At 37.9% G+C, this 27,119-nt stretch overlaps 1 protein-coding gene and 1 long non-coding RNA gene across 2 annotated transcripts; both read right to left on the reverse strand.

Annotated features, from left to right (window-relative positions):
• Positions 1–1,835: 1,835 nt before the first annotated feature.
• Positions 1,836–15,348, reverse strand: hsd17b12b (hydroxysteroid (17-beta) dehydrogenase 12b). The gene is made up of 11 exons (XM_077518820.1): positions 15,020–15,348; positions 9,802–9,848; positions 9,644–9,719; positions 9,252–9,359; positions 8,996–9,060; positions 8,755–8,799; positions 8,264–8,298; positions 7,971–8,052; positions 5,618–5,683; positions 5,306–5,455; positions 1,836–2,931 (listed from the first exon to the last, which is right to left on the reverse strand). Exons 1-11 carry the CDS (start codon positions 15,195–15,197, stop codon positions 2,824–2,826), a joined length of 960 nt encoding a protein of 319 aa, XP_077374946.1. The 5' UTR covers positions 15,198–15,348; the 3' UTR covers positions 1,836–2,823.
• Positions 15,349–19,731: 4,383 nt separating this feature from the next.
• LOC144017069 (uncharacterized) lies at positions 19,732–23,224 on the reverse strand. The gene is made up of 2 exons (XR_013283086.1): positions 22,914–23,224; positions 19,732–20,274 (listed from the first exon to the last, which is right to left on the reverse strand). It is a non-coding gene; the product is annotated as an uncharacterized LOC144017069 (long non-coding RNA).
• Between the last annotated feature and the right edge of the window lie 3,895 nt (positions 23,225–27,119).

Here is a 27,119-nt window from a genome sequence, read left to right on the forward strand (position 1 = left end):
CAAATCTGGTTAGAACTGTTGGGAAATCAGCTTGTTTGCAACATGGCCCAGGTTGATCTCTTATACTCTGCTGCCACCTGCTAGCCGTTTTTGTAATTACTATCACTTCTTCAACCACTCTCTGCAGTACAGTACTGCATCAAATCCTTCTGTATGCGCTAGCATTAAAAACATGAAAACGTATAAATATGTCTTTGTGACACTTAAAGCATTTAAAATAGTACGTATTTATACATTTTTGGGAGCAAATTAGTTAACAAAGTGCCCACCGAATTTGATCTAAAGTGGGCCGGACCAGTATGTCCATGGTCTAATAACGTAAAAATAACGACAGGTAAAAATATTTCCTTTTTTCCCCCGGTGTGAATAATTCTGAAGTATTTATTATTTAATTAATAATTAATTTGTAATTGAAAAAAAAAAATAATAATCCATCCATTTTCGTAGCCGCTTTTCCTCACAAGGGTCGCGAGGGGTGCTGGAGCCCATCCCAGCTAGCTTCGGGCAGTAGGCGGGGTAAACCCTGAACTGGTTGCCAGCCAATCGCAGTAAAATTAAATAATTATTTAAATTATTGCAACATAATATGAAAATGAGTCCCAAATTTTTGCATCAAGTCCTGCACAACAGCCAAATTCATGAATGTGATATAAATGGTGCACAGTGCACCATTTATAGTGTGCAGTGGACAAAAATAGCAATAGTTAATGATAGTGAAAAATTTCAGTTTGTGTTTTGGTCCCATTAGCCAGATTGGACATCCTGGGGGGCCAGTTCTGGCCCGCGGGCCATATATTTGACACCCTTGATTTAAACCATTAGAAGGAACAATGATTGTTATCACTTGCTACTACACACGTCATGTTTAGCTGTTATTTCATGCAAATATGTTTTGTGTAGGTGTTATATGCATTCTATAAGAGGGACAAATGTCTGTCGTGACATAACAGGTTTGAATGTGATGGAAATGGGTCACACAAAAATAACAGTTGAACAAAGTGGAACACATAGTCATGCTTCTATGAAAAAGGTAGGTTACTAATACAAAACTGCAGTTAATGTCTTGTCTTCAAGGTTAAGTAAAACCCAAAAAGCACAGCTCAGCTTCAGGAAACAGGTGAGCCGTGATTAGCCGTTACCTGATCCCTGACCAACTGTGATGTTTCGGTCGACAGCTAGTGGCAAAATGGCTGGCCCGAGATGGATAAAAACAGGTGGGGCTGTAATTAGTTGTGAATGATTACCTAACAAACAATTTATGTGGACAGTCTTATAATAATCGATTTCCTGGCCATGTCACACGTTTATTGCTAGGCAGAGACGAATGAAAACGGAGGCAAATAAAAGTTTCAGACTCATCTCAAAATGTACACACCAGTGTCTTAGCACTTTATCTTTGTGACAGTGTAAACACTATTTGTGGAGGATTTTAGCACCGCTGTATCATCTCAATCCCTGGACCAGGTTGACATTTTAAAGGTCGCGCTGCATTTTCAAGAAGCTTCTTTCAACTGCTTTCTGCTCAGAGAAAATAACATTCACGGTTGTTATTTTCCAGCAACAAAACCCATCATATGGTCTCATATTTGTCCTGCCAGCTGGAGCAAAATCCACTGATGCCTTTTCCAAGTGGTCTATTCCCACAGCAACAAAGCAGGGACACAATGAAAATCTGGCAATTTTCAGATACAAATTACAAAACACACACAAAACAGGACCAGCTCTCTTTTTTTGGGGGCATGCATCCTCCCCACCCCCCCTTTTACCAAACAACTTTTCCAAACATGAATTTTACATGATGGTGGTTAATTTCTTAGGACATTAAAAACAATTCATTTAATTTCAGCAAAATATTTTAATACATTTATTTCTTTACAGGCCAAAGAGGTTTACTGTGTAACACATTTCAACAATGATTGGCGTTTATAATACTAGCACCGAGTGACAACAGATAATTTAACCTCAATGTGTCTTTGGATGCTTGCTTCCATTAAAGAGGACACAACTGTGCATATGCACATGTATATTCACGAGCCACATTGGCTGTACTGGCACAATCTGATAGATGTAGAAGATACAAATACCGGGGATGTTTTGGTTGACAAAGTCAAAGCTGAATACATGAAAGTGTTTATTATCCTGCTTAATGTGGTGTAAAACTGTACTGCACCATATTCAAGGCTGTTAAACTCTTGATTAGGAATTTGTATTCATTTGATTGTGAACATGTATCCAATGTTGTTACTCATGTTTTCATTGGTTTGTCAGATAAACAGTAAATGAGATCAAACATCACATTTAAGGTCAAGACGAGAGTAAGGTCAGTTCATAAGCATAATGGAGAAAAAAAAAAAAAGCGTACAGTGATTTTGAATCAGTGAAGTGTACTGACACTTTACAAAAACAGAAAGATGTAATTATCACAAGACAAAGCCCTAGATTAACTTTTAAAAGCATTAAGTGTTTTGTTAGGAATGGTGGGAACGTAAACATGACATTTTAATCCAAAATATTTCTCATACAGCTGCATGTTCAGTCTATTCATATCCTCTTATTAGGAGTGTTAAATGTAGCGTAGTATCTATAGTAGAGAGATGTAAATTTTGAGAATTTTTCAACTGGTTGATTAAAGCTGAAGATTAATGCGCAGCAGAAGCTGCCTTGCATTATCTATGACTTGCGCTTTTTGAGGGCAGGGGGAAAAGAGTGATTTGCTCCACGGCAACTGTCAGCTTTTCCTCATCATGGTCCACACCGATGACGATGATGACGGTAGTCAGACGAGGCACGAGCACAGCTGGTCCGCTCCCGGCCGCCGCTGAGCTAGCCCTGCTTCTGCTTCTTGAGGTAACGAGCACGCTGGGACAAAGCCACTCCCATCACGTGTCTGCTGAGAATGCTGGCGGGGAGCAGCGCTGTAGTCACCCAGCCCTGCAGAGAGAAATTACATGGTCAGCTGGTGGCATTTGCAAATAACAAATTAACATTTGTTAATGACTCTCAATCTGCAGGAGGAGCAACTGTTGCGACAAGGTTGCTTTTGTGGGTAATCCAAAACAGTCCATTTGTTTGGACTTTTTCTTGTTGTGATGTCTGTTTCCTCTAAAAATTAAGAACCTCTTTGTTTTCATTTGACAGTGTACTCTATTTGTGTTTCAACCTTTTCTTTGCGACTTTTTTTTCATCTGAACGCTGACAACACTGCTTCCATACACTATTTGTACTTTGCAATAAGAGACCAACAAATTGAGATCAGTGAGCAACAATTAACTAAAATCAAAATAAATGATTAACAATACAACACATTATACTGATTTAAAATTGGTTTCATCAATGATTTGCATACTGTGTAAATAAATCAATCCAGACTAAAACAAATTTTGTATCTCGTAGGGGTGTCGGGCAATTACAATTTTTAACTCATATGCTCCCAAAAATGTATAAACACGTTTTTTTATTTTTATTATTATTATTAAATGTTTTTTTAATGTTTAAGTATCCCCAAAAACGTTTTTTGTTTTGTTTGTTTGTTTGTTTTTTATGCTAGAGCATACAGAAGGCTTTGATGCAGCCCCTCAAATGCAAAGAACGCTGGCAGAAATGGTAGTTATTACACAAACGGCCAGTAGGTGGCAGCAGAGCAAAGGAGCTCAACCAGGGCCATGTTGACAAAAAGCTCAATTACAATTCTAAATCGATTTGTTAAAATTGATTAAATTTAGCGATATTCTAATGCGAATTGCTGCAAAACGGAAACAGGCAGAAATATACTTTTTTTTTTTTTCCCAATGAAAGAAGAGACTAATGTTTCATTTGATAGGTTTCATGTATTTATAGCAATAGAACACAATATTCTGTGAGCCTTGCAAAATCAGTCAAAATCCAGTAAAACAGTCGGAAGCGAACAGGATTGCTTCTGTGAAAATGGCTGGGTGTGAATGAGTTAATAGTAATTTATCGTCTGACATCAACAGTCACGATTAATCACAAATTTTAAATTTTCATACTCAACATAAAAGTGGGGAAAAAAATGTTAAGTAGAAATATCATCTTTAAGTTTCTTTAAGTCATTTTAATTAATTTCATTAATTAATTTCATTAATTAATTTCATTAATTTCATAAAATTGAGTTAAAATTAAAAAGATGTAATGTATTGTAAAAAAAAACAAGTGTGATATTGATTTGTGTCAAGGTCATTTTTTTGCCACTAGATGGCATAACTGCATTTTGTAAGACGGTGGTGACAGCTCAGTGCATTTTTATTTTCATATTAAGAGCTATCTAATCTTTAACATGAAATAACTTGTGAAATTCTGCACATTTTTAAAATTGTAAAATACAACTAGACCTCAGTCTCCACAAATATATATATTATTATTCAATTTATTACTGCTCAATTTTGATTATAGGCTTTCCAAGTAAGGGGCAGCCATTAATCGCACATTAAAGGGATCGTTCGGCTTTTTTAACATGAATCTCAATTTGATCCTCACCTCCCGTGTGTGCGATCAGCACTGAGTTACCCCTGACAGCGTTCTGTGACACGAGTACTGGTCCGGCGTTGGACGAGAGGAAAATAGTCCAGCAAGCTGGCTGGGGTGTCGGAAATAAAGCGTTTTTCTTCTAAAAACTATTTGTTTTCAAAAGCGTGATACATTTTCATCACAATACTCCTTTTCTGAAAAAAGTCAGACGCCATTACCGCCAGCCACTACTTTTCTGTTCGCTCGTATCACTGCGCGGCGCCCTGTAGAGCGCTAACCGACGCACTGCAGCCAGCTAGCTGATACTTCCGCCGAAAAGGCAAACAACTTCAGGCGGAAGGATCAGCTGGCAGCAGTGCGTCAATTCGCTGTCTACAGGGCGCTGCGCAGTGATACGAACCAACAGAAAAGTAGCGGCTGGCGGTAATGCCGTCTGACTTTTTTCAGAAAAGGAGTATTGTGATGAAAATGTATCACGCTTTTGAAAACAAATAGTTTTTAGAAGAAAAACGCTTTATTTCTGAGACCCCAGCCAGCTTGCTGGACTATTTTCCTCTCGTCCAACACCGAACCAGAACGCGTGTCACAGAACGCTGTCAGGGGTAAGTCAGTGCTGATCGCACACACGGGAGGTTAGGATCAAATTGAGATTCATGTTAAAAAAGCCGAACGATCCCTTTAAGAAAAATTAGTGGTGTTAGAAGGAACTTTAAATTAACGCACTAATTTTGCCACACCTAGTATCTAATCTTCTAAGTCAAATATTGATTTTCTGGTTACAAGTAACTTTCGTGAGCTGTGTTGCAGTGGCGGCACGTACCATGATGGCATGAGGCAGGTAACCATTAGTTTGCGTCTGGAGGCCCACAGTGTTGAGCTCAGCGGCGACGTAACGCTCTGGACTCGGCTTGTCCAGCGTGGCCCTCCGGATCTTGCTCAGCTTCGTTGCCACGAAAAACGGCAGAACGCTCTGCGGAAAGGGAATTTTCAGGGTCATATCAAATTAACAATGTGTCTTGTTTGGAATATTTTCTTTAGTTTTAAGTCACATGAAAAATATGAAATCTCTCAGTTACAGCTATCTAAACATATTGAAAGACTTTCAAACAAAACAGATTTGTAGCAGCTCTACCTGAATGATGATCCCTTTGCTCTTGTATTCCGCTTGCAAGCCTCGTGAAAAGAAGTCCACAAATGCCTATAAAACACATCATGGATTGCTTGTAAATTGCAAACCGTGGACAAAATTGAAGGTACCCCTCCGTTAATAAAACAAAATCCATAGTGGTAATAGAAATAACTTTAACCAAAGTATATAGTCTCCCAGAAGCTTTGTAGCTTGTCTATAATGTTCTTCTAATCTCTAGCAACAATTCTTCCTCGGGTCCCTGCTTAGTGTCGTACACACCATATCACCAAAAAGCACAGCGACTACTTGTCGTCAGACTGATTGATTACAACTTTTAAGACACCTGTCATGCTAATTAGAGGACAAACCTTGTTTGAGCAAGTCCCTATGGTCAAATTATTTTCAAACTTTTGTATGGGTACCATCATTTTTGTTTCATCATTTTAAAATAATCACATCCATTTTCTTAGCTGCTTTTCCTCACAAGGGTTGCCAGAACGCTGGAGCCTATCCCACATTGAGCCACAAGTACAAACCAATATCTGATTGTCATTGGTTAATTGTTATTATATTTTGTTTATTATAATTGTGTGTTTTTCTTTCATTGAAGAGTACCTATAATTTTGTCCATGTGTGTACGTGATTGCTAACAAATAATAATAATAATAATAATAATAATAATAATGAGTCTTTTGCTCTAAAATAACCCAAAAATTGGTCTTGGATGAGGCAGTGTTTGCTGTAGTCTTGACGCATTTAATATGTGATCAATGACTTGATATTTTTAATTATATATTGATCGCTCAACTCATCTACCCATCCATTTTCATGCTGCTTATCCTCATGCTCTTTCAATCTAATATGTGCTTCAAATGTCACACACACATAACGTCTTAACACGTAGGTTTCATCTTGTTCCACTCTTAATCTATGACAAAGAGTAAACCATTTTTCCTCCTTGGAAAAGAAGTGTTTGTTCTTCTTCAATTTGGAGTTGAGAAAAGCAGGAACAGGACATATTCTTTTAAATACTCTAGCGGCAAGACGTACGAGTCGATTCTTGTGTGTATGCGCTGCTCTTCTGTCAAAAAAAAAAAAAAAAAAAAAAAAAAAAAAAAAAAAGTGTGAAAAGTGGATGCCAAAATGTTTTAACGACATCTTCAATAATATCATTATATTTAACATCCAATGTCACATATGAGCTGGAGGCTTACCTAAATGTCTTTGGGTGAGAGGTAGGGTACATCCTGAACAATTAAATGTTTACAAAAAATAATAGACTGTTAAGTGTAATTCTTTTCCTCCTGCAGAGTCAGTTCCAGGTAGTGTAGTTTGAGCCTCCAAATTCTGATAAAAGCTCCCACAAGCCCCTCCTACTTTTTCTCCCTCAGTGCCGGAAGTAACAGCATGAAACAGTTCATCACCAGTAATGAGCTTTTTCTTGTTTTTTGAAGGGACTTGTAAGCACTTAACAATTTGCCTCTTTGAAGTTAATGACGAGAGGCCTGCCACGGGGGAGGGGTGAGCAGTTACAGGGAGATTATGGAGGGAGCCGGCAAAGAGCAACAACTGCACTAACTCCAGCATAGTTGCCTTTTTGTTCGATTAATGTGCACTGTCCCCCCCCCACACCCCGCCAACAAACAAACACACACGGTGCCAGTGGTTACCCCTAAGGACAACATGAGTAGCCTGCCGGTCTGTTCTAAAAATAGCTCACCAGAGATGAGACATTGACTTCTAAGAATTAAAACCAAAGAATAATAACATTTCTTTGGTATATGGAAAATATACCAAATCTTTTGTATTTTGTTTAAAAATAACCTATTGTGTTCAAACCCAAATAATAATAATAATAATAATAATAATAATAAATAAAAAGACATTTTAAAGGTAATTTTTAAACTGTGAGAGCGTGATACCACAATATGTTTGCTCACAGTTATGATACAGTCAGTATCTAATATAGGCCCAGTGTGGTGTAATGCTAAATCAATACTCACATTTAATTTAACTAGGGATAGGGGAGTACCCAGTGCCGATACCAGCCTTATTTTAAGGTATCGGTACTCGTCATGGTGGCTGATACGCCCTCTTGTGGCCGTTTTATGATCAGATCACTAGAATTTAAAAATTAAATAAATACAAAATTCTCATTAATTTCAATTATTTTTTGAAGAAGATACTATATTCGAATATATAGGTCATTTTAGGGATGAATTTTATGTAGTAGTGGTATCGGTATTTGGTATCAGTATTGGTGACTACTCAAGAGCTGAATATCGCTATCGTCTGAACAAAAATGGTATTGAACATCCCTAAATTTTACATTTGCATTTAGCAATAACCGCTTCACCTTGGATGCTGAGTAGACAGTGAGCAGAGGAACGGGGTACATCCCACTGGCTGAAGAGATGTTGAGGATTGCGCCCTTCTTTCTGAAATCACACAACAGGTGAGTCAGCATCAGGTAATGTTATTTAAATCCGAACCTTAAAAATAAAAATAAAAAGATATGGAAATATCTATACACGCAACAAAAACTTGGATCTTCATTGTGTATGTTCATTTTTAATTAAATGTGTTAATTTAACTATCAGACTAAACGCACAAGTCATAGCAATCAAAAAAACTAAAAAGATCTCTCACCTCTCAGCCATTTGAGGCAAAACAAGTCTTGTCATCTGGCAAGATGGGACGCGATAGAGAGAAGACAAAATCAGTCAACAAGACAAAACACAAACATCAAAACAAGTATCAAAATGTGTGGGCTCTGGACAAGTGTTTGTCCATTTGTCAGCGTACGTGTGGGTTGTGCGTGGTGAGAAAACGAGAAGAAGGCCACAATTATAGCTGTGGGAGCAGTTTGAAGGTTCACTAAATGACATAAATTCTGTTCAGGGAGCGGGTGGATTGTTGCTCTGGGAACAACCAAAAATGGAGACAAGGAATAGGAAATGACTAAATGCTTCAAGTGAATCTACAATGTAGGATTCTAAGATGTTGGACACATACACATGATCACGTCAAAGGGAAAAACACACAAGGCTGACCAAATGGAGTGTTATTTTTTTGTTCATTCACTCCCACTAGCTTAAATGGAACATGCCAGCCATTCGGATTCACTTTGCAGCACTTACCTGGCACACTGATGTTATGTTGACATTCACCAGTGTGTCAATGAACTGAAACGAGCATAACAGAGTGAGAGGGCATTAAATGTGTGCATTTCTGGTCTCTGGTGCGATCAATACAGAAATTAAGATAACACGCTAAAATTGATTATTCATATTCTGCAATGTGAATACATCATTTTGCTTCCTTCATACATACCTACATGAATCATTCTAATAGAAACAAATGTGTAAGCCTCTGACTTACAGTATCCAGATTGGCGACGCTGAGGAAGAATTCTGGATAAGAATAGGATATCCCAACATTGTTCACTGTGAACAGACAAAAAAAAGAAGCAATTGCTTCTCCCCAGTACAACCTGAAGGGGGCAGCAGAAGGCTAAAAAAGGAAACATTTGCTGGCAACACACGTTGGTAATATGGACAAAGCATGTTATGAGTGCAGATGTTGGTCCAGACTGGCTTCGGACTGATGATATGATGGAGGTTAGGTTGGATCTTACCTAAGACTCCAATTTCCAGTCCTGCAAGACCATCTTCAATCTTGGAGTAAATGTTGACTGAACTGAAGTCTGCTGTAATGGTTTTTGTTTCCACACCACATTTGCCCTCTGTGGGTATGAATAAACGTGCACATGTTTAGAACGAGGTATGTCCAATATGATATATAAATATAACACGTGTCCAAACTTCTGAGTACAACAGGAATCAGCAGGAATCTGAGAACTCACAGCCAAAGCTATAGAATATTTCTTAGTCTGTGTGGTATTAGAATGACAGATTTAATCAGATACTGCTGGGGAGAATATAATAAGTTTATCACACAATCAATTTCTTTCATTTCTAGGAATTTATATGAGCAGAGGTGTTATGAACTTTTATGTGTATTCTTTACCAATTGCCTTGGATACTTCATCCAGTTTCTCTTGAGAGCGACTTATCAGCACAATGGAAAAGCCCCTGCGTGCCAGCTACAAAAAAAGTATAACAGCATAGTCATTAGGCCTGTCAGTTGAATGTTGAAATGATACTACACAAATCTTGTGTGTATACCTCCTCTGCATAGGCTTTACCGATTCCATCTGTTGCGCCTGTCACAACTAGGAAACAAAAACAAAAAAAAGTGATTAAGGAGACCTAATTCCATTTCATTTTGTAAAATCATTAATGTCAAATACATACATAAAACAGAGAAAATTTGCAGTAGTTATTTCACATCAAAACTGCTTTTGGACAACACATTCCAATAAAGCAGGGAATGACACTGAGCCAATTTAAAATAGCATTTTAATCACTCAGTGAATCTGAGTGCGACAAACTTGTTCAGGTTTATTTGACTTTGAGTTCAACATCTGAGTAGCAATTCATTATTATGATGAGAAAAATAAATCGTACACTGAATTTGTGTGATGTAAAAGGGCCCCGCAGCGATTGTTTGCTTTCAAGCTCATGCATTTCAGTTTACTCTCACAAAAAAAAAAAAGCAGGAAAAAAATATCCCATGTGTGAATAATAATAAAAAAATAATAGTTTATGAATAAATTAATCAACTTGAAAAAACAAACAGATTTAAGACTGTTTAACTCATTCACTGCCAGTCATTATAGAAAATTTTTACATTTCCAATACTCACGTGATATTACATTCAATAATTATATATAAACCGAATCTACCAAATAACAGAATAGACTCCCTACTTTTTGTCCCGTCCCGTTCTTTTATAATTGACAGCAGAAAAATGTAGGTTTGCCAAAATACAGCCATTTCTCCCATGGACTCTGAAACTGTGTTTATTTCCTATAAAATGGGGCAATGATGTCATCTACCGGTGGTTGGGCATCAGTAAAGTTGTTTCCAAGTTTGATATTTACAGTGGAGCATGCTCAGATTCGCCCCCATTTAGCACCGCTCTAAAAAATACAATTGACAAGTATACTTGTCAAAGGCAGTGAATGAGTTTAAGGATCTGCAAGAATCCTGAAGCACCAAAGTGACCTCTCGGGTCCGCTAGTGAACTATTCACTTAAGGAGCCGGTAAAATACATGCTACACATATACTATTGAAAGTACACTGCATCAGAAACTTCCGCAAATAATTACCGAACCACAAATATATACGGGTCCACTGTACAACAAAAATCTAACTATTTTTACTCGTACTGCTGAAGCTAAAACACAGGATTATGTTCTTTCAACACAAAATCCTCTTTTTCAACCATCACGTCACGTAGCCTCGGTTGCACCCATCTCCCGTCTGTGTGGTCTTTTAGAGTACAGATGGTGCTGAGGTGCCAAGCATTCTCCAGGGCTGCAGTGCGATCAAACGGAAGTGAGAGCGGGGGATCGTGAGAGAGAAAATGACAAACATCAACACAGGGGATCCTAGGGGCAGCTAAAAATAGCACCGAGAAGAGGAGTGGGAGAGAGTCTGCAGGCACAATGACAGGGAAACAGAAGATGGGGCTATTTTAAGGTGTTTTAGAAAATGAACTGTTCTAGGGGGAGAAAAGAGGGAATGTTGTTTTTTTCCCCCCCAGTTGACTTAGGGTTCCCTTCACTCAATATAAGTGTCTGTTGTTTTTTTACCCAAATTTACTGTAGACTAGAAAACAAAATTTCAGGTCACTATTTACTGATCCAGGTAAGCCAAATAAAAACAAATGTTCATTTGCAATGAATGGCAGCATAAGTAAAGTAAAACTAAGCAAAATGTTTTGCAAAAATGTTTCACTGTTACAGAGCAAGGATGTTAGGAATGTTGAACACAGGGAACATTTCTAAATGTACCGCAAGTGTAGAACTGCATTGTGTTCAAACTAGATCCTTTTCCAGCAACAGAAACATCACTGTATAAGCTCCGTGCTCATGTACAACCCAATTGCAGATGCAATCTGAAACAATGGTCAGTTGTCACAACACACTCCACGAATGCAGCTGCATTATTGTTGCTGTTTCTTTCCTCAAGAAGTGTTGAATTTTGCCCTAAAAAATAAATAAATAAATAAATAAATAAAACAAAAACAAAAAAATCAACAAATCAAGATGAACGGAATATGTGGGTATTCCCTACATGTTCTTTTCATGTTATTAGACGTGTAGGAACTTAAGTGTTACTTTGATAAGGAGACTCAAGTGCATGAGTATGACTCAACTACGATACAAAGTGTATCAGAACCATACTCTCTCACACGCACACACAAAAAGATAGTGGGACCAGTGAACCAGAATCCCAAGGATTCAACGTGAAACTCATTCATGAATGGGGCTCAAGTCCTGTTACATAATGAAGCTGTCGGCTCAATCTCGTCCTTTTGAGTCAGGCAAAGTTTGTGAATGAGGGAAGCAAACGAGGCTAACGGGCTCACTGCTTTGCCTCACTGCGCATCCTGAATCGCTCTGCATGCGTAATCAAAAATGTGTAAAAAAAAATAAATAATAAAAAATAAAAAAATAAAAGATTTGCGACGCTTCTATTTTTAGCCTTTAGAGATGAAAGGAAACTTCAACTCACACCCAAGATTGTTTGACTTCTCCAACACACTAATGTAATGATTGTATTATAAGATCAGCAAGAGAATGTTTTGATCACAGTTTAATAGTTAAAAAGAATTGTGTAAATGCTACAAAATGGAGTTCTATATGGATGCTGCTAGGGGGAATCAACTTCTTGTTTTGTTTTTTTTTTGTTTTTTTTTCTTAAGAAAAAACAACTTCTTGTTTTGATCACGTTCAATGTTTACAACACCAGGAAAAAAAAAAAAAAACTTTGCTCAACTGTCCCTGTAAAATCAACCTCTCCTAATCTACTCCGGAGTGACGTATACAGTAGTCCGAAAAATACGACACTTTCCTGTCATCCTACAGAACTATCACTTGTTACCTTTGCCACAGTGACACACCTCATGATAGATTCCTCAAGGTGCCTTTTATCTTTGAATCAGGGCACACATTCTCAACACAACTTAAGCTGATGACACCTCTTCTGGTGAAGCAAAGATGTTGCTGTACTTGTTAACCCAAAATACTTCAATCCTGAAAATATTGTGCCGTCATTTGTTTTTGAAGCACTGCTTGTATGCAAATGCAATGTTAAATTTGATTATTGGGAGGCCATCCCTTCCTATTGGTGTATATTGTTTAGGGGTGTGCTCAAAAAATCGATACGGCAATATATCGTTGCGGGCCTCATTACAATATACGTATCGATACGTAGGCGTCAGAATCGATATTGCTTGTTAACTTTAAATAGGCAGTGAACGTTTGCCTTTGCAGCTTGCATTGTACCTAAAAAATAAAAACCAGCAGCGTCTTTGAAGTTAATTGCCTTCAATTAATGCAAAAATAGCTCACCAGTGATTGGACACTGTCTTGCTAAGAAAATTTAAAGCAGAGGAAGAATATCAACATTTATTTACTTATAAACTTAACATGGCGTGTCTTATGTGTGATACATATATATCGCAATACGTATCGTATCGTGGCCCCTGTATCGTGATACATATCGTATCGTGAGGTTGGCGGCAATACCCAGCCCAAATATTGTTCCTTTCAACACTGGAAAATGTAACATGTTTTTGTTTTTGTAGTAAACCAAAAGTCAATTCAATTAAATTGTGTTTATGTAGCACCATGTCACATAAGAAGTTGTCTTAAAACACTTTGCACATGAATGAGGTCTAGAGCCACACCCCTCGCCTATCAACAACAACAACATTTACTACCAACCAAATATCTAGAGTCAGCAATGGCAGAGAGGTCAACTGAAGCCTACATGAGCAAGCACTTGTGGATGGAGAAGATGAAAAACTCCCTCTAAGGAAGAAACTTGACTGGTTGGATTGAGAAAGTGTTCGAGGAAGGGAGTAGAGGCAGAGAGGTGGAACAGAGATCAAGACAGAGAAAAGGAGATGGGGAACATCAGATGGATCATGGAAGCAGTGTGCATCATGACAGCGGCACCAGCAACAACAAAGTTACGGTGACCAGCAGCACCAACAGTGTGAGTAGCCGAAGTGTTGCCATTTATGGTTGCACCCATGGAAACACGGCGCCTACTATTGCTGGGAGGGGGAAGAGAGAGGTTAGCGATATATCAAGGCAGACAATTACAGACATGCTGTGCTACAACTAAGGCTTAACAATTTCACGAAAAGATTCAACCGCATTTTTCCTTTCATTTATTAATTTATTCATTTACACTTCCCATAATTCAGTTATTCTAATGTACCGACAACATTTTGTTTAAAAATAAAAGAATGTTGTGTTCAAGACAATCAACACATCAGTGGAACCTTGGTTTTCGTTGCCCATGGTTTTTGTATGGTTCATTATTCAACTTATTTATTTATTTTTAAATTGCACTGAAATGTTGTCAAAGTTTTAGTACATCAGTTTTCAACAGTTGAAATGGTCCAAACCAAACTCATCTGCCTGTGCATGTGACTCATCCACTCATTTCCTAAAATATGGCACCCACACACCGCATTCCAATGCACAACATATTTCAAGAACTTGTAGCAAAGTACGAAAATGGCCTTAAAAAAAAAATAAAAAATCCATCCTTTTCTCCCTCTGCCCTCCTTGCCATTTTTCATATGCGATCAGGAGTCTTCAGTAAAAGTAGCATTTAAAGTTCATTTATCTATTTCATTAATCATGTGTATGCATTACTTATTTACAGTGCCGTGAAAAAGTATGTGCCCTGTTCTCAAATTCTTACTTATTTGCAGGTTTTAAGATAATCAAACAACTGTATGTATCAAAGAAAACTCAAGTATACCGAAATTTCCAGATTTTGGATCTTTAGCGAGTCAACCCGTTTTATTGGATGTTAAAGTTGGTTACGCATAATCTTGACTATCCAACTAGTGAAAATCCTGAGTGGCTGAAACTAAACTGAAACTAGCTACAGTGGCTGGTAAGCAAAAAAATAAGTTTGTCAAGACCTGTGAAGATATATTTCACTGTTGGTTATCCCTGGGCCATTCTGTGTCATCTAATCAAATTACTGAAAATCTTACCACCTGACCATCACACAATTTCTAGAAGAAAAAAAAAAAATCTAGTATGAATATAATAAAATCCCAAAATATTAGGTCTCCACTGTCAGTAGATATGACCAATATATTATTAGTAGCAGTATTTTAAAAATCTAAATATCAATAATAAGTCAACTAGCAAATACCTGTATATTAATTAAAAACGTATTCACAGTAAAGAAGTAAAGCAACAAGAAGAACAAAACACACGCAATAACTATGACAGCACTCACCTGCCCATTTGCCAAGTTTAGCGGGTGATACCAGGCGTCCGTTGCCCAGCACCCACACCTTAATCCCGGCCAGCAGCCGATACACGGAACACACCGACAGCCAGGCCGCGGTCAGTGCACCGAGCCAGAACAGCGGCGTCTCCACGACCCGAAGCACAACATTTTCACTGGGCGACATGCCTGCCTCAAACGTACACCGACTGTGTTTCCTGATAAGTATAAGAGGCTCGCTTATTGACACGTTTCATGAAACCACACAACGAAAGTACTTGCACACGGACGTAATATATAACTTCCGCGTTGGTAGTAATCGGAATTTGGCGAACTGTGATTGGCTATTTTTTCTTCCGCTGCTATTTTTTTTAAACATTGTATAGCAACGATCTGAACACTGCTGCCACCTACTGCTCATGTTGTCACCTCAGCCAAATAAAGTTGGTGAAAACGTTGCTAAACGTGACTTAGTATTTTTGTGAAATGTTGAAATTGTTCACTCTGAACTATACTTCGAGTTTCCCCAATTCATCTGCTGTAAACTGGCTCTTGTTACTAATGCCGCGCTTCAGCCATTGAACTGATTCATTACTATTGTTTTTTGGGGGGGGGTTTCCCCCAGTAGCCTACAATATTATGATCTATGGCATCAAAACATTCTTGAGGTGAACAAACACTTCCATGGCAAACATGTTACCCTTAGTCATTCTGGAAGTTCCATACAAACCATCTAAGTAGATCTTTTAACTCAACTAAGATGTCAATTTTTGCAACATATTTTTTTCAAGAATTTTGGAAAATTAAGATGACTGTCCATCCATCCGTTTTCTTGACCACTTATTCCTCACAAGGGTCGCGGGGGTGCTGGCGCCTATCTCAGCTGGCTCTGGGCAGTAGGCAGGGGACAGCCAATCGCAGGGCACACAGAGACAAACAACCATCCACACCACAAGCACACCTAGGGACAATTCAGAGAGCCGAATCAACCTGCTATGCATGTCTTTGGAATGTGGGAGGAGACCGGAGTACCCGGAGAAGACCCACGCAGGCACAGGGAGAACATGCAATCCACCCAGGAAGACCGAAGCCTGGACTCGACCCGGAGTCCTCAGAACTGGGAGGCGGACGTGCTAACCACTCGACCACCACTTAAGATGACTGCATGGTCTCTAATAATATTTCTATGATTCTTCCATCCTCTGTGCCTTTATTCTTCCATCACCAAAGACATCACAGACACACTTATGACAAAGCAAGTATACTACCGGTAGATTATTTTCAAGCATGCTTGGAAGTGCTTGGCTATATTGCCCTCCACCTGACAGGCAGCCGTCCACAGCTCCACATCTTGACGTCAACCAGTAGAACAGGAAGCGGAGAAGGTGAAGGGTTTGGCTGCAGGAAAAGTGGCCAGCCCCTGCTGAACCATGAACCAACTATAAAGCATCTGTGGCCTCAGCTTGCGAGGGACGAGGAGCTGGAAGACAGCCCGATTTCTCACCGAGTTCCTCCAGTGGCAATTGAGAAGATTGCCTGAGTTGATCAGGCTGGATTGGGAATACAGGACCTTTGTCTTCAGGTCCACCATGGATACCGCCGTCCATATCGTCAACCATCTTATGTTCTTTGGTCATGTCTGTTGTTTGAACTTGTGAGCGACAAATAAAGATTCACCCAAGCGCAAGTAAATTTTTTTGTGTATATTTTGATACAAACGAAACAATTCCATAATGAAACACTGAAAACCCTTTTCATAATCATTATAATATATAAATAAATAAATAAATAAATACATAAATAAATAAAAATAGCATTTCATAATATTGATAAAATAATGTATTCATTTGTTCTAGTGTGTGACACTAATATTCTGTGCACTGTGATGGGTCAAATGCAGAGATCAAATTTGGTGTACATGTGTGTACATGGCAACAAAAAGTTTCGTATCTTCTTCTTCTTCTTCTTCTTCTTCTTCTTCTCCACTCAAACAGATATAATGATAGAAAATGTGGAATTTGAATGATTTTATGAGGACCAATTTTTAGGTGTAATAAGTGGTCAAAATTGGAATCACCAAATACATTAAGGTCCAACCCTTCCTGAAAAGTAAAGTAGCACACTTTCTTAACTACTTCTACAACTATGAAAACTCTTTACTGTGTATTGATTTTACCCTATGTGGTATATGGAGGAGGCGGGACTTCCAACTTCAATACGTCACACACCTACGCTGTTTCCGCTTACTGTTTGTGACATACTTGCTTCCCAATATTTGCACTTAAAAAAAATTGTTAACAAAATAAAATAAAAACAAAAATGCTAAAACTTCTTATAATTATTGCGAAAATGTCCCTTGATTTATTCTTTTGTTAACTAATTTAATACATGGCTTTGGGGATTATTTTTAAATGTGATTTTAATTTATTTCGATATTAACCGGAATAAAGACGTTTGAAAGTGTGTCACATCAAATTGATGTCATCGAGCAGCAGCCAATAGAAAAGCAACTTCAGATGACAACAAATTTGCCTGCTTGAGTTTTGGTTCCAAATGGCTCGGTTTGCCTGCTTTTTCATTTCACTCAGACAAAATGTAATGCTAGGTAAGAAATGTGTTACTTTTTTACCGTGGTGTTTATTAAATATTGCACACAAGTAATACACAAAAAACAAAGAAAAGAAAACTAATATTGAAACTAAAAATAACTCAAACTAAGCACTAAAAAAAATTACTAAAAACTATACAGAACCATCCTGAAAACTAATTAAAACTAAAGTGAAATAAAAACTAACTAAAAATGAAAATTCCAAAACTGTAATAACCCTGGTATCCAAGATAGTAAGTGTTATACGAATAGTTAACCTTGTTTGATGAAATGACCACAACAATCCATTATGTGCTTTTGGAAAGAAAACAGAAGTAAGTGCATTTCTGTCCAGGGGTGTTATGGAATGCATTTCCAGAAGAATTGAAATATAGTACAAATGTGTCTCAACTAAAAAAGATATAAAGAAATGATTGTATAGACTTGAAAATTACGCATAGTCTAAGTCTAAGTCATTGACTAAAAAAGACCACTAAAAAAAAAAAATAATGATAATAATGTTTCAAATATTAAACAGAAGTACAATATACGTTTGAATATCAGTTAATAATAGTTATGGTGCAATGGCGATAGTGATGGTAATAAGAATTGTAATGGTGAGAAGAAAATGTTCTAATACATACTTGAAACAAACAATCTGTTCACCTTTTAAATCTCTTTCAATGCATTTTTTTCATTCCATTGAAAAATTGCATTGAGCCTTTTTGAGCCTTTTTCTTTTGATGTGGAAATAATGAAACTTATCTGTCATTGTCATTGTCAAATTGAAAAGGAGATGTGAATAAGAGTAACTGAGTAAGAATTTAAAAGCTGAAGCTTAATTTATTAACTAGCTATATTTCTTTTCCTCATTGGTTTATTTGCCACACAACAATGCTGGTCCAAACAGGTGGATACATTTCAAGACTCATCTTGGCGGTTGATTCTCCTATCAGTTCTGCCATTCAATGTGTTGTGATGCGGCGTAAAATGGAAATTTTGCCTTGTAAACTGCGATATGAAACCGCATTGCATTTGTATTGTCCACTTCAGTTTTTATTACATTTTTACTGTAAATAAAACTTGTTAATAGTCAGTGATACACATTTTCATAAAACCCAATAAGGATACGAGGTACAGAAAACAAAGCATAGCATGCAAAGATCTGCAAAAATGTAATGTGGGGTTTTCATTTCATGCTTTATTTTTGTGAGTTTGCGGGGAGTAGGGGGAAGATGTTTATTTTCATTTACTGACTGTTGATAATTTCTAAAATCAGTCGAAATGAGTATACCAATGTCTACTATGCACAATGCAGCCAAGTAGAGCAGACAGCATGGGTCCATAATGTGAGCTCCGGCGTTATATAAGAGCATTGCTTCTAAAAATAGAAATGCAGCAATGGTAAACAGGAGTCTAAACTGTTTGCCTCTGAGCTTTCAAAGGAAACCTGAATGAAATTTCGATTTAAAGCACCATCTCGCACATGAACACAGCAACTGCTACACATGACCACGGGCGGCTGTAGGCGCATACGTGTGAGGAGTGGTCCTCATCCCTCATGTGAGTGAGTGTGACTGAGGAATTCATTCTTGTTTCGACCTGTGACTTTGACGGAACAAAACAAAGTTCATTTATGTATGTGCATTTCCAAGGGTACATCAGTAACATTGTGAAATTCAGCACATTTGACCAGCACTTCTTCAGTTGTTGATTTTTTTTATTTCCTTTCAAAGTGGGCCTTGTTGATTATTTTTTTTTTTTAAGTAAAATGTGTTTAATTTTGCAACAGCATGGGCACATCTGCATTAAGTCAATTTGAATAAGGCAAATTTGAAAGAACAGTTTCTCTTTAAAAATGTCAAGAAGAAATATAAATAAAACAACACACTGTGTATGAATTCTTTTTGAAATAATTTATTTCTACTACATGTTTGATACATAACAATAATGTTACTTACATTATCAAATATTATCATACATAAATACTAAAAAACAGTTCAAGGAGTGGATTTATTTAGCAGTAATTAAACTAGAAAGCCCCCGAACTAAACAAATGCTCAAAGTAAATTAATTTATCAGAATTTAAGGCAGCAAAAAAAAAAAACAAGGGAAAAAGATCCTGTTTTAAAAAAAAACAAACATTTCTATTAAATTAAAATTGCAATATTTTTATTTCCATGGAATGTGTGAATTACAATTTCATACATGTCAAAAAAAGGTCATCCATATTATGAATGATTGTCATTCTTTCACAAACTCAGCATGGGTGTGACAAAGTAAGTAACAAAATATATTTAAAAAAAAACAATTCTACAAATTACACATGCACACCACACCAATAATATTCTTGCCTCTCACTAAGACACATTCACTTGCAATAATCAATATGAGCTCATTGTAGCTGCTCTTTCCAGAGGTTTTTCCCTTTTCATGGTTGCTCATATTAACTTATTAATTAATATGCTTTTAAAGAAAATCATAAATACCAAAACAGTAAAATAACACATTAACAGTGTGAATAAAATAAATCAGATAATGTTCCTTCCTATAAAACATCTTCATGATATTTCTCAGCCTATACTTACCATACGATGTCCCCCCGTTTCCATTCAAGCAGGTGAACTTGAATGTTTGTGCGTCAATCATTTTTCCTTTCATCTATATTTGCGTTCACCTGTCCGACAAGGGCAAAAACAAACACAGGTCACACACATGCTCTGCATCAATCTCAAATTTCTTTTATGTACGCAAACTGACGTGAAATTTTTGATGAGTTCAGGCTGTGCTGCATACTTTGAAATGTATGAGTTTAGGAAAATATTTTACATTACATAAAATAGCTTACAAGTCACATGAATTTAGGGGGGAAAGAGTATTGAAATTATGCTTTTTTGATAAGCAACATGACATCATAGTTTCATATCTTCTCTGTGTTATACTGGTGTGTGTGAATAACAATAACAGGACAAAACAAGCAAGTGAATGTTTTTAAAATTATGATTTTCCAAAAATATGAAATTATCCTCTTGAAAAGTTGATGTGGAGTATAAAAATACAACACCGTCAAAAAGAGGAAGATGTAATTGTTGCAATGTCTAGAAAGGATAAATCTCATGGTGTTGGATGCCAAATATTTGTTTTAGATGTAATATTTAGCAACCATAAAGTACTACATATACAATTAAAAAGATGAGATGTTTGTCTCTTATATTTCATTTTGCACCACTTCCACTCTGTGCTTCCGATGATTTGAGCCACATCATCTCCAAAAGTGTGTGTGTGAACCTGTCTCACAAACAGTAAAGTGTACAATATTTGATCATTTAAAAAATAGTATTAAAAAAATATACTGAAAAAAATACACATCTTAATGAAGATTTAATGTATATGCTGTTAACAGAACATTGAAATTGTGGGAAAAGTATGACACACTATCCTTGTCAGTAGTTAAATTGACTAGACATCAAATCTGTTTACATTAATTTAATAATTACTGATAAATGAAACACAGATGAATGCTTGTAAAACCTAATTAAGTGCATGATAAATGAAACAACACTTTTGGATCAAATCCCACAATTTCTTTAAATTAAGATTGACGGTGTAGAGTTAATTCTGTGGGAAGGATGAAAACATTTAATTACTATAGTCACATTTTGTTTGGTTTTATAGTTACATTATTAGTAATGGACCATCTGTCCCACATCTGTTCTTCTATCAAATTACACCGCAACACAAAGAAAGAATTTGCAGGATTTGGTACATCATGCGCATAACACCTGACAAGCCATGCACATGCACATAAATCATTTATGGTATATAGTACGATGTCCCTCAAAGGTGCGGTTACGGTTGGGAACGTATCGTTTTGGGCTACTACAAGACCAATAATTAGCCCACATTAATTGGGGAACTTTAGGGCAGATATAGCTCCCGCGTATGATGGTTGTGTGTTGCTGTTAATTATTATGACAAGACACCATTTGACATCAGGTGTGTGTGAGAGACAGACAGGCTGTGCGGCAGTGTTGTAAAACGAGGTTCACATCCTCCACAAATGCTTTTTGGGGTAAGGGCTTCCCATCTTCATTTATGCACAGCAAGCCCAGACCGCAAAAAGATTCGTGACGGACAACACCCGGATCCACTTCTGGTCCATGACTCCTCGGGTCTTCGTCCTCATCATCATCATTGTGGTTCTGGAAGGGTGTGTGAGTGATGCCCTCTGGATCGGCACTGCTTTTCAGTCACGTGTTGTTATTTAAAAAAAAAGAAAGAAGAAGAAGACTTGTGGACTTTCACGCACAGCTGTGGCTTTCCTGTGATTGCATTGGACGGTACCAAATGTCACCAACCAATAGGAATGTAGCAGAAAAGAGCAGCTATAAAGCACCTGACATATAGTGTATATATTATGAGTTAATGCTCGAGTGTGGTTCTGTTGTTTGGATTTCATGTTTTCAACTCATTTCGACCCATTCTTCAAGTTTTATGTCATTTGTGTATATTTTTGATTCCAAAGCCCAAAGCAAAAACATGGCCCCACCCTCGTATCTCTGTTTCCACGGTAGCCGTCCAAGCCTTTTCATGCGTGGACGTGTCTTCCAGCCGGTCACGATCCAACCCCCCCTCACCGCTATACCCCCCCACCCCTCCCCCCCAATCTGTCTCGAGCTCAACGGAGCCAGACGCCACTGACGCAGCACACGGCGTGCTCACTTTCAGCAGTCACGACTCAAGCCTCAGCGCGCACAAAAGGACAAAAAACTGCAAATAAGGACTCGAATGTCACTATCGAGGTCTATTTGAGGCGGTGAGCAGCTTTTTATTTGATTATTTCATTTGGGTTATACCTAAAACACCTCAATAAGACGGAGGGTCTTGTTGGATCACGTTTGAATCATTAAAAAATAATAATAGAAAAGCAATTAAAACCAATACACCATAAATCTGTTTTGTGATCAATGGAAGTGTACTGAATGTATATTTAATGCTCAGAGAGGTGAATTATACGGACGTTGTGGAAAGATCGAGCACTTCAGCACCACAAAGGAAGGACAGCTCCCCCATTCGTGACAAAAAAAAAAAGAAGAAGCAGTCGCTTAAAAATTACTTCCAGCTGGAAACAGCAAATTGACAATGCATGCAACACTTATTCTTAAAATGATTCCCTTTCTGCAAACAAATCCCCAAACAATCACATTTACTTCTCTACACAAAGCAATGGCATGAATCAAACTGAAAATTGCACAAATGATGCAAAATCTGACAGCAAGATGCAAGATCGAAGAGAAATATTTCCACAATACTCACCATGCAAGATTGAGGAGCGTCACCACGCAGGACAAAAAAGAAAATAAAACTGCTCTCTGCTTTAAAATGTGCTCGTGCTTTTCGGTTCTTCCTACTGTGCACACACTGTACTCTTGAATGGTGTGCCTTTTATAGGAGTGATGCCCCCTATCTATTTCTGGATCACGATCCAACCCTGTTTCTATTTTTAGCACGCGCGTGATGAAAAAAAAGAAGAAGAAGAAAAAAAAAGAAAAAAGCTCGCAGAGGTTCCTTGGAGGAATTTCGTGCGTGCAGCCTTCATCACCCCCCGCCCCTTTTACCCTCCTCAACCCCCATCCTACCCTCTTTCTCTCTCTCCCGTGCATGGTTATTGCGCGTGCACAACACAATGTGTGGAAATGCATGCGCATCTTCTGGAGATGCGTTTATTCAATTTAACGCTAAAAAGCAAACAAAGTAAAAAAAAAAGCACAATGCACAAAATAGCAAAAAAAGAAAAGTGACTTCCTTCTCTTGATGGCTGCGTCAGTGTTGACGTCAGGTGGAGAATCTCCCACTTTGAAGACGGACTGCAGGAGCATCCATGCACAGCTTGTGGGCCCGTTGTGGCAAAAAGAAAGAAAGAAATGCACCAGAAAGGAAAAGGAAAAAAAAGAAGGGAGATGCTGTGACTAAAATTAAAGCCCCCTCCTCCTCTGCCTCAACAATGGAAAGGCCATTTTATTATTTGCGCACAACCTCAGGCTTGTCTTGTGTTTGGGAGCCTTGTAACACGTCAGCATCAAAATACTAAAGCCTTCAGGTCGGGTTTCCCCCTCCAGCAGACCCAAGTACACTCCAGGTGTTGATGATGCAGAGCTATACGGAAAGAGGTGGAGGGCTGCAGACCGCCTCCACCCCCCCCCCCCACCCCCCCGCACAGGGCAGAATGCTGAAACGCGTAGTAACGGAGCGCCGCTTGGCCGACTGATGATGCTATTTTTAACTCCCATCCTCAACATGCCTGCCGCTGCGGCTTTCTCTGCTCAAGGTGGCTTACTACTGTACACATGGCTGGCGCATGGTGAATGGTCAATCGCTCTGAATGCATCGGTCTCTGTAAATAAACCAATCACAATGAGTCGATAGGCAGTCCAATTAGTGCATTCAGCGGCTTCCTTTGTTGCAAAACGGGGGGGGGGGGGGGGGGGGACGCAATACAACATCACTGAAAAAATGACTTGAGTAGCCTACAACAATATGAAATTCAAGTAGCCATTCTTGGTTTTGAGTCGATTTTCAGCAGCAATCATATGGGATTTCCTTATAAAAAAAAAATGTAATCTGTAAAATGTTCACTTGCTTTGTAAAATAGTGTCCGTAATTGCACACATTGTAATCCATCTGCCCACTTGGTTATATGAGCATCGTTACTTGGGGAAGAAGGATCCAATGTTGCAGTGGAGCTGTCCGTGGTGCTGATTTTGCAACTGCATTTACGCTATCGTCTCAAAGCGTTTGCTTTACTGCCCCTCAAAAATAATATTTAAGTCACAATTACAAATAACTACTGCATTCACGGACAGGTTTTAATAAGTTCAGAGCCAGTCAATGTGATTGATTCCCACATAGTGACTGTAAGTGTGCGAGTGTGAATGCTTGGCGATTTCAGGGTATATACAGGTAATGTGCCTTTTTCGTCCTTATTAAGATGGGCTTCAGCTTTTTCAGGATTTTATTTATTTACTGTAGAAAATTACTGTATAAGGCCATTAACCTACTGATGATGTTTAATGTTTGAGTACTGTTTTAACTGGGAAGGCTCAATTCATAATGGGCCTATTGTTTAACATTTCTAGCTTAGCTGAACATATCCTAGGGGTGCATAGCCATTGTTTTGATATTTTCGGAGGTTTAAGTGGACATGAACAGAGATGATGGGCATGTGAATTTTGGTGACGATTGATAACATTTTTGTGTCATTAAACGACATTTAGCTTTTGTACATTTACAGTTTGTGACATAAGTCTAAATAGGCCTGTTTGTAAACTTATTAGCACAACTGTATATACTGTATGTGCACACACACAGACACTATTTCCAATGAAGTTGGGATATTGTGTAAAACATAAATTATTATTATGAAAAACATAAATTATTATTATGATTATTATTATTATTATTATTATTATTATTATTATTATTATTATTATTATGCAAATATTCTCTCATTTTGAAATTGATCCCTGCAACACATTCCAAAATATGGGTGAGTGTCATTATATAAAAGGAGCATCCCCGAAAGTGTTACTGGTTCACTATCAAGGATTGAGCGATTTTCACCACTTTGTGAACAACTGTGTGAGAAAATAATCCAACAGTTAAAGAACAATGTTAATAGTGTTGTTCCCATACCGTTTTTTGGCTCCCGATACCGATTCCGATACCCAGCTTTGCCGTATCAGCCGATGCTAATACCATACCGATACCTAAGGTTTTTTTGTTTTTTTTCTCAACATGAAAAAGCTGTCCTGCCATTGGTTCAGAGCATTCAAGGGCCAATAGGATATCTTAGATCGGCTTGCAGTGAACATGTCACATATCAGTGAACGTCGTGCATGAGTAAGACGCAAGATGCTGCATCCAAAGTCCTATATTAGCCTTGGAATTAATGGTATCGGCATGTTACTTGTTAGTAGTCACCGAAACCGATACCACTGTTTTAATGCAGTATCGGGGCCTCTGCCGATACCAGTATCGGTATCGGAACAACAATAGTTATCAACATAGAATTTAGCAATTTCCTCATCTACCGTTCATAATATCATCAAAAGATTCAGAAAAATTGGAGAAATCTCTGCACGCAAGGCCAACAACCAACATCGAACCTTTGATCTCTCAGGCGGCGCTGCATTAAAAAATAGTGTCATTTTATAATAGATATTGCACATTTGTTTGTTCTACAAATGCAACTTAAACGCTATCATGAAAAGTGAAAGCCACATATGAACTAAAACAGGAAATACTGGATGTGGCTTCTCTGGGCTCTAATTCATCTGGGATGGACTGACGCAAAGTGGAAAAATTTGATGTGGCCGGACGAGTCCACATTTCAAATTGCTTTTCAATATCATGGACATCGTGACTTCCAGGCCTGTGAAGAAATGGACCATCCAGATTGTTATCAGCGCAAAATTCAAAAGACAGCATCTGTTAGTGTTCATGGCATGAGTATATGGCACATTTTGAAAGGTACATACAGTACATCTAAGTTTCATTGAAAGGTATACGGATAGGTTTTTGTTGGAATAATTGTAAATATAAGTTATCATACAATTGCTGCAATGAATAATGTTTTGCTCTGCTCCACACTCACATTCACATAACCGAGCTATATGTTATCTTAACAGAAGATGACTCAAGAAGCACAAGAACCAGAACATCTAACGCAGCAGAATGGTTAGAGCCAGTCTGCTGAGGCCGCCTATTTCTGTTAAGAAATGATTGCAAACTTGACTTTACATCTACTCAGCAATCTTCCACTCACATGCATGCACACATGGACAAACAAGTACACTGTGTTCCTGTTTTACATTTGCATTATTAGGGTTGGAACACCTATGTAACTAGGGGCGTTGAAACCAAATAAAAAGAGAAGGTTTTTTTCAAAGAGTGCAGTCATGAATTGTATCAGTCAGTTCCTCTCCTCTCTCCTCGTGAGCTTTGAACTGAGTGTCGTTTCTCCTTTTTGTTGTGTTTAATAAATGTCAAACAGGTAAATCTGACAGTTTTAGATCAAGAAGATGCTGCAATTACTTTTTTCTGGGACGTCCCTGCTAATTTTAGCAAGAAAATGCCAAGCCACAATCTTCACATGTTACAACAATGTGGCTTTGTAGAAAGAGTGCAAGTACTCGACTGGCCTGCCAGCAGTCCTGACATGTCATGACGGAGAACCCGGATTGATGTGTGCAACTGAAATTGTACATCAAGCAAAAATCGGGAAGAATTTCACCTACAAAACTTCACCAATATATGTCTCAAATACTAATGAACTGTTTTTAAAGGTAATTCTAAATGAGTGAATACACATACAAACCCTGTTGTTTGGATCCTTCTAAAGTTCTTCTTACACTGTGGGAAGTTTCTCCTCCCGGTTATTATGTAACATTTTACTGAATGAAGCAATGCACTCGTGTCATGCTGGGCTCAAATCAGGTCCTGCGCTGTTTTTTCTGCAGCAAC

The sequence above is a fragment of the Festucalex cinctus genome, chromosome 4, assembly GCF_051991245.1.
Source record: "Festucalex cinctus isolate MCC-2025b chromosome 4, RoL_Fcin_1.0, whole genome shotgun sequence".
Taxonomy (NCBI): domain Eukaryota; kingdom Metazoa; phylum Chordata; class Actinopteri; order Syngnathiformes; family Syngnathidae; genus Festucalex; species Festucalex cinctus.